The 9,142-nt window shown below is 42.2% G+C and overlaps 2 protein-coding genes across 2 annotated transcripts; both read left to right on the top strand.

The window, feature by feature from the left end:
* The first annotated feature begins 291 nt into the window (after nt 1-291).
* On the top strand, nt 292-1,827 carry LOC138880836 (uncharacterized). Its single transcript, XM_070161015.1, has 2 exons — nt 292-813; nt 1,087-1,827. The coding sequence occupies exons 1-2, from the start codon at nt 292-294 to the stop codon at nt 1,825-1,827; spliced, it is 1,263 nt and encodes a 420-aa protein (XP_070017116.1).
* Nucleotides 1,828-2,306: 479 nt separating this feature from the next.
* LOC138880837 (uncharacterized) lies at nt 2,307-4,430 on the top strand. Its single transcript, XM_070161016.1, has 4 exons — nt 2,307-2,776; nt 3,250-3,278; nt 3,395-3,603; nt 4,020-4,430. The coding sequence occupies exons 1-4, from the start codon at nt 2,307-2,309 to the stop codon at nt 4,428-4,430; spliced, it is 1,119 nt and encodes a 372-aa protein (XP_070017117.1).
* The last annotated feature ends 4,712 nt before the right edge of the window (nt 4,431-9,142 follow it).

Genomic DNA, 9,142 nt, shown 5'->3' on the forward strand with positions numbered 1-9,142 from the left:
GTGTCTGGCGCACCGGTATATACAATACCGCCACCACCTCCTGTGACAAAGCCAAATAATGAGCCACCATCTCATGCTTATGATGGACAATACTATTCTCCGAATATGGCTTTTGGGGTCTCGACTCCATACAATCAGACTCCTCGATATGAATCACCGGTGGAAAATAAAATGCCTGCCACGACGATTGAGCCCGATGAGATGGCCAGGAAAATGAAAAGTCTTGAACAGAATATAAAGAACATACAGGGACTAGGTGGTCACAAAAGTGTTTAATTCAGTGATCTATGCATGTTCCCTCACATCCATTTACCACGAGGGTTCAAGACCCCAAAATTTGAGAAATATGATGGACACGATGACCCTATCGCCCACTTGAAAAGGTACTGCAACCAGCTGAGGGGTACGGGAGGAAAGGAAGAACTGCTGATGGCTTACTTTGGAGAAAGCCTTGTGGGGGTAGCTTCTGAATGGTTCATTGACCAAGACATCTCTCACTGTCATGTTTGGGATGACATGGCCCAGGCCTTCGTCAAGCAATTCCAATACAATATTGATATTGCACCAGACCGCAATTCCCTATCCAATATGAAGAAAAAGCCGACAGAAAGCTTTAGGGAGTACGCCATCAAGTGGAGGGAGCAGGCGGCCAGAGTTAAGCCACCCATGGATAATCATGAGTTGATCACTGTCTTTTTGGAGGCTCAAGAGCCTGATTATTTCCAAAACATGATGTCTGCAATGGGTAGGCCTTTTGCTGAAGCAATCAAGATAGGGAAAATGGTCGAAAATGGCTTAAAGACTGGCAGAATTGTAAGTCAGGCTGCTCTCAAAGCCATCACCCAAGCCATCCAAAATGGGTCGGGAAGTTTTGCAAATAGTAAAAAGAGAGATGAAGGTTCTATGATGACCTCGGGATCTAGGGAAGTTCAAAGAGGGGCATCACACCCTTATGTGCAAGTTTAGCAGGGGCGATCCAGCTACCCTCAACATTACTATCCCCTGCCAATTCCTCAATACTCTGTGGGCCCACCATAATGTACGGTGTTCAATGCTCAATCATATTCTCGGCCTCCCAATCATCAGGTACGGGCACCAGCTCCAAGGGGCCCCCGACCTCAGCAACAAAATTTTCGGGCACCCTACAATGCTCGTCCCAGGCAGGATTATGGTCGAGAGAAGAGGCCGACAGAAAAATTCACTCCATTGGCTGAATCATACTCTAGTCTATTCCAGAAGCTGAAGCAAATGGGCGTGATTGGACCCATCTCTCCCCACCATATGCATCCGAATTCACATGGATTTCAAGCAAATGCTAGATGTGAATATCATTCAGGTGCCCCAGGGCATAGCACCGATGATTGTTGGACTCTGAAAGGAGCCATAGAAAGACTCATTTCTGAAAAATTAATTGTAGTAACGAATGGCGAGGACCCTTCTAATGTGACAAATAACCCGTTGCTGGAACACAACGATGTTCATTTCGTGGGAATGATTGACCGAGATCAGGAATACAAGCTGGTCGGCCAAACAGAAATGACAGTGGGAGCAATTCGAGAAGGAATAAGTCTGGAAGCAAGACCAAGCCGAGATGTGCCGTTGATTGTGAAAGGCGTCCCGAACTCAGAAAATGTAACTTTATTTGTGCCCAAGGTCTCGAGGTTAGACGTTTGCTCCAATGTTCCAAGCCCAAGGTTGTATGTCCTTGGAGGACACCCCGTCACAAGGCAGAATCGGGGCAGTGCAAATGGCATAACAGAGCCGATCATAATCAAACCTGCCATGCAACCCCCTGTGACAAACACGAAAACTGTCCCTTGGAACTAGAACAAAACTGTGATGACCTACAAAGGCAAGGAAATCATAGAGGAAGTGGGGGAAACTGGAGGTTTGACTCGATCGGGGAAGTGTTATTCTCCAGAAGAGTTGATGAAGGCCAAGCAAATCAGAGGAGGCCAATTTCCAATAAAGAAGCCAGTCACTGAAGCAGAGGCAGAAGAGTTTTTGAAGAAAATGAAAGCTCAGGATTACTCAATCATTGACCAGCTAAGAAAGACTCCTGCCCAAATCTCTCTACTATCTCTGCTCATACATTCCAAAGAGCATGCACGTGTACTAATCAAGGTCCTGAATGAGGCACATATCTCAGAAGAGACCATAGTGAATCAGTTAGAGAAGATGGCAAATAGATTTTTGAGGTAAACAGAATCTCATTTACCGATGATGAACTTCCCGAGGAAGGAGCCGGGCACAATAGGGCGTTGAACTTGATAGTAAAATGTGAGGGGCATTATGTAAAGAGAGTCATGGTTGATGGAGGCTCAAGTGTAGATGTATGCCCTCTCTCTACTTTGCCAAGCATGAAGATCAATACAGACAGAATCCGGCATAGCAATGTTCACATACGGGCTTTCGATGGCTCAGCGAGAGACACCATGGGGGAAATCAACCTCACCATGACGATTGGGCCGGTGGACTTTGAGATTGTTTTCCAAGTAGTGGACATGGTCACTTCTTATAACTTTCTTCTTGGAAGGCCATGGATCCATACAGCCCGAGCTGTGCCATCCACCTTACACCAGATGCTCAAATTCGAACATGACGGGCAAGAAATTATTGTTCACGGAGAAGACGAGTCTTCCGTTTATAAAGACCCGTTAATCCCCTGTATTGAGGCCAAAGAAGGGTCTGAGTCCATCAGGCTTTTGAAGTGGTTGTTGTGGACCATGTCGAGGAAGGAAAGCCCATTCTGCATCCTTGTCTTTCCGCCACATCTGTAATAGTGGCTACGGTTATGATGAGACAAGGTTATGAGCCAGGAAAAGGTTTGGGGGCATCATTTCAAGGGATTTTAGAGCCTATTTCTTCGTTAGGAAACCGGGGTACTTTTGGCTTAGGCTTCAGGCCAACACAAGCAGACAAAAACAAATCCAAACACTGCAAAAAGAGTGGATGGGTCTTGCAATAGCCTATCCCTCATATTTTCTACACTTTTGTCAAGCCACGACTCCGAGAGGGTCAAAATTCCTCGGCGCATGCAAACATTGATGAAATTTGCCATGACCTCAGCGAGATGTTTTCTGAAGTGAATATGATCCAGGCTGGTGAAGGCACTAGTCGTGCCGTTGTGCAACTAATTGACCCAGACACCATGCTCGCCAACTGGGAAGCAACTCCTCTCCCCACAAGGAAGGAGTCTTGGTAGTCTGCTTTTGCAGCTTCCTTTTTTGTATTCTGGGTTACTTTCAGGGTTGTAATCCAAATATCTCAGGATGATTGTTTGTTTGATGTTAACCCTTTTATCCTTTCGAATTCAATAAAATGCAGTTTAGTTTCCTATTAAGTTTCCTATCTTTTACTTTTCCTAATTCCTGTCATTTTATTCTCATTTCAGTTTTGTTAATGCCGGCTTTAATAACATGCATGCAGAATTCATGCCCAGATCTTGAAAAGCAGTCTAATATCGAAATAACGCATCAAGAGGTTGAATATGAGGAAGATGAGATTGTTGAGGAAATAAAAAGAGAGTTGGAACAATTTGAAAACAAGCCCAAGCCAAACCTCAATGAAACTGAGACGATTAATATCGGAAGTCCTGAAGAGGTTAGAGAAACGAAGATAAGCATTCACACTGAACAAAAAACCAGAGATATCTTGATTCAACTTTTATTTGAATACAAAAATGTATTGCTTGGTCTTACGATGATATGCCGGGTTTAAGTGCTGATCTGGTGGTTCATAAGCTTACTACGTATCCTGGTTTTCCACCAGTCCAACAAAAGCAACGAAAATTTAAAACAGACATGAGCGATAAAATCAAAGAAGAAATAATGAAGCAACTAAGCGCTAATATGGTCAGAGCTGTCCGATACACCACCTGGGTGGCAAATGTTGTGCCCGTGCTAAAGAAGGATGGAAAAACTAGAGTTTGTGTCGACTATAGGGACCTGAACAAAGCAAGTCCAAAGGATAATTTTCCTTTGCCAAACATCCACATTCTTGTAGATAATTGCGCAAAGCATGAGATCCAATCATTTGTGGATTGCTATGCTGGGTACCACCAAATTCTAATGGATGAGGATGATGCAGAAAAGACCGCTTTCACCACGCCATGGGGTACCTATTGTTATAGGGTCATGCCATTCGGTTTAAAGAATGCAGGGGCAACTTACATGAGGGCCATGACCACCATTTTTCACGACATGATGCACAAAGAGATTGAGTTATATATCGACGATGTCATCATAAAATCAAAGACACAAGCCGATCATGTGTGTGATTTGAAAAAGTTCTTCGAACGGCTTCGTAGGTATGACCTTAAGCTTAATCCAGCCAAGTGTGCATTTGGGGTCCCAGCTGGGAAACTCCTCGGTTTTATAGTCAGCCGGAGAGGCATCGAATTGGATCCATCTAAGATAAAGTCCATTTGAGATCTGCCACCCCCGAAGAACAAAAAAGAGGTCATGAGTTTGCTTGGGAGGTTGAACTACATCAGTAGGTTCATTGCTCAGCTCACAACCACGTGCGAGCCCATCTTTAAGTTGCTAAAAAAGGATGTCGTTGTCAGATGGACGGACGATTGCCAAAAGGCCTTTGACAGGATCAAAGATTATCTGTCAAAACCCCCCGTACTGGTTCCACCTGAACCTGGTAGGACTTTATTTTTATATCTATCAGTGATGGATAATTCCTTTGGATGTGTTCTGGGGCAACATGATGCAACAGGCAGAAAGGAACAGGCAATATATTATTTGAGCAAGAAGTTCACCGATTATGAGGTTAAGTACACCCTTTTAGAAAGGACATGTTGTGCCTTGACTTGGGTCGCTCAGAAGCTGAGACATTATCTTTTGGCCTACACTACTTACCTCATATCCAGAATGGATCCTTTGAAGTACATCTTCCAAAAGCCAATGCCCACTGGTAGGCTCGCAAAATGGCAAATCCTGCTCACAGAGTTTGACATCGTCTATGTCACTCGCACCGCGATGAAAGCACAGGTTTTGGCAGATCATTTGGCAGAGAATCCAGTTGATAATGAGTACATGCCACTTAGCACATACTTCCCGGATGAAGAGGTCAACTCGATAGAGGAAGTGGTTCTAGACGATCACCCTATATGGAAAATGTATTTTGATGGGGTTGACAATATCAAAGGAGTTGGGATCGGGGCAATCCTCATCTCACCTATTGGACACCATTACCCTGCAATGGCCCGACTTCGGTTCTTCTGTACTAATAATACGGCAGAATATGAAGCTTGTATCATGGGTTTGAAAATGGCCATCGATCTGGATGTGCATGAACTATTAGTTATGGGAGATTCTGACTTGCTTATCCGGCAAGCCCAAGGCGAATGGGAGACTCGAGATATCAAACTTATTCCGTACAGACAATGTGTACGAGACTTGAGCAAAAGATTCAAATCTATCGAGTTCAGATACATTCCCCGGTTTCACAACGAGCTAGCCAATGCCTTGGCTACTCTAGCCTCAATGCTCTCTTATCCAGGCAACACCCATATTGATCCACTAGAAATCCAAGTTCGGAATCAGCACGGTTACTATAATACAATCTAGACAGAACCAGATGGTGAACCATGGTGTCATGACATAAAACAATTCCTGAAAACAAGAGAATATCCAGAGCATGCCAAAGGAGATAAAAAAAGAACTATAAGGCGACTCGCCAGTGGTTTCTTCCTGAATGGGGAAATTTTGTACAAGAGGACCCCAGATTTAAACTTGTTGAGATGCATAGATGCTACAGAAGCAGAGCGGATCATGAGTGAAGTGCATTCAGGGGTAAGTGGACCTCACATGAATGGATATGTTTTGGCGAAGAAGATTCTACGGGCAGGGTATTACTGGCTTACCATGGAGCGAGATTGCTTTAGATTTGTTCGCAAGTGTCACCAGTGCCAGATTCATGGTGACTTGATTCACTCGCCTCCTTCAGAGTTGCATCCCATGTCCTCTCCTTGGCCTTTGGTTGCTTGGGGAATGGATGTTATTGGGCCGATCGAGCCAAAGGCTTCAAATGGGCATAGATTCATTTTGGTTGCGATTGATTACTTCACCAAGTGGGTGGAAGCCGTCACTTTCAAAGCAGTCACCAAGAAAGCAGTGGTAGACTTTGTTCACTCCAACATCATTTGTCGCTTTGGTATCCCAAAGACCATTATCACTGACAATGCAGCCAATCTAAATAGTCATTTGATCAAGGAGGTATGCGAACAATTTAAAATCATGCATCGCCATTCTACCCCTTACCGGCCAATAGCCAATGGAGCAGTTGAAGCAGCAAACAAGAACATCAAGAAGATTCTTAGGAAGATGATCCAAGGTTCCAGGCAATGGCATGAAAAGTTGCCTTTTGCTCTTTTGGGATACCGTACGACTGTTCGCACATATATTGGCGCAACTCTGTATTTGCTTGTATACGGAACTGAAGCTGTAATACCCGCTGAAGTCGAAATTCCCTCTCTCCGAATTATTGTGGAATCAGAGATTGAAGACACTGAGTGGGTCAAGACCCGATTAGAACAACTGATGTTGATCGATGAAAAACGGCTAGCAGCAGTGTGTTTCGGCCAGTTATACCAACAAAGAATGACACGCACTTACAATAAGAAAGTGCGCCCAAGGCAGTTTAAGGTAGGCCAATTGATTTTGAAACGCATCCTTCTGCACCAGGTAGAAGCTAAAGGAAAGTTCGCCCCGAACTGGCAAGGACCCTACATCATCAAGAAAGTGTTACCAAATGGGGCCTTGCACTTGGTAGATGAAGAAGGACGGGTACCAGACATGACTATTAACGCAGATGCAGTCAAAAGATATTATGTCTAATATATACCCATTGTAGAATTTTCACGCATTGATTTTCTCAAATTGAAGTGGCGAAGGCTATCATTCGCTCGCTATTCCAAATAGGTGTCACCCTTTTTGTTAATCCTTTTGAGCTGTATTTGTCTTCCTTGTTTCTCACTTCTTGGAACTTGTAAAAAAAAACTCTAAAAAATTGAACTACATCCGACCTGATTCCGAAAGGATACGTAGGCAACCTTACCCTGGGTTCGGTCCCATCAGAACAAAAAATCCATATTCCCAATACTCTAAAACTGGGGCAGAAGTTTGTTTTATTTCACGATTTTTTTTCTCTCTCTGTAAAAATGATTCCAAAAGTGTAATTCAGTTCAAGGTTCATTTCGCCTTTTTACCTTTCAAGAACTTCTGATCGATGTTTTTTAAGAATGATTGAAGTCCCCATGCCAAAGACGTTGGGAAACCTCCCTCATACAGTATCATAGTCAAAAAAAAGGAAAAAAAAAGAAAAAAAGAGAAAAAAAAAAGAAAAAAAAGAGAAAAAAGAAATGAGAGAGTCTTATCAGTGAAAAACCGTACGGGCACTATAAGGCGATAGTGAACAGAGAAATGAGAGAGTCTTATTAGTGAAAACCCAGATGGGCACCATAAGGTGATGGTTAGTAAAGAAATGAGAGATGTTAGTTAGCAAAAACCTGGAATGGGCGCTACTAGCCGAATAAGGGTCTTTGATTCTCCGACATGAGCACAACCAAGACAAATTCAAGATAAACATTTGCGGCGGATTTTGAGAATTAGACAGCTCAGACAAATTAGGCATCCAGTCCAAAATGCATGTCATGATTCATTAAAGTCGGCACATACCTCCGGATAAGTCTCCCTATTCCTTTCCCCGAAAGGGACACCTTTTGTTTAAGCACAGTTCTTTTTCGCTTCCAATTATTATTCTGTTTTTACCCATAATTTTTCTTTGAGTCCCCTTCGGTCTAATCCTGCATCAAAATCGAAGCAAAGAAAGGGCTGCAAAACTGGCTACAGCTTCCCCGTAATGTCGAGCACAATTTGGGGCATATATGGCATTGACGAAGGCACGAATCCATCTCTGATCTTATTCGATAAGACAAACAAAGTGTCTAAAAAAAAGAGCTGAAAAGGTCGCCTAAGCAGGACCTGCTTTATGAGAAAAGTTGATGAGCACTACGGACACAAACTTATACTAGGTGCAAAACAACTGAGCTTGATTTTAAAGAAAAATCGCCTTGCCTTAGAGACAAGTGTCGCACCTCCTTTTTACCGCGCCCGCGGGGCGCGTGGGGAGTTTTCTCCAATTGAAGGACAGTCGAAACGGGATTTATTTAATTATTTCAGAGTCGCCACCTGGAAATTTTAAGGCGTCCCAAGTCACCAATTTTAATCCCTGAATCGAGGAGAATATGACTCTGTTTATTATTCCGCGAACCAGAAATCCTGAATAAGGAATTCTGTTAATTCGGAAGAAGGTGTTAGGCATTTCCGAATTCCGTGGTTCTAGCACGGTCGCTTAACTGTTTTTATTATTGGCTTAATTATCTTGATTTTACTAAATACGTTTTTATTGCATGATTTTACTACCGCTTTTTACTTATTGTTTACAATTATATGGACGAATTATGCGTACGTATATTCATATTATATACTTTTTATAATTATCGGGGATCGTGCCACGCGTACGTGTACACAATAAAATTGTCCATGTTATAGATTTTATAAAAAATATATGTTCGAAATTTAAAATAAAATCAGGAACATCATCACCCTTTTTATTTAGATAATGAACTGCACATCTCGGGTTATATGAAATTATTTTGACATCCGCGGAGAAATCATTTTTTATTAAAATATTCGCTCGAAATTGCGCGTACGCATAATCCGAATTTGCTTTTTTTTTAATATAATCAGGGTGCGCGAACGCATCCCTGATTGCGCAAAATCTTTGTTAATATTATTATGGCCTTTTTCCCCAGATTGTTTATTATATCATGAGAAATCTCCATTTAAGATACCCTTGAATTCTTGAAAAAGAACTTGCAATTTATTAAATGTTGCCCGTCGATTATAATTTCCGAATATAAATTATATTCAGCCAGACTATTTAAATTCAAAGAAAAGCGTAAAAATATGATTAACACTATTTTCGGCAAATACAACACATATATCTATATGCCCAATAATGAATTGTATATGAAATTAAAAAACGATTTATAAAGGGAAGAATATTTTTCAAGAACTTTTATTACTTCTATTTAGTGCAAGTCCTATTTCTAATTGTCATTGATGTA

The sequence above is a fragment of the Nicotiana sylvestris genome, chromosome 11 (assembly GCF_000393655.2).
Source record: "Nicotiana sylvestris chromosome 11, ASM39365v2, whole genome shotgun sequence".
Lineage (NCBI taxonomy): Eukaryota > Viridiplantae > Streptophyta > Magnoliopsida > Solanales > Solanaceae > Nicotiana > Nicotiana sylvestris.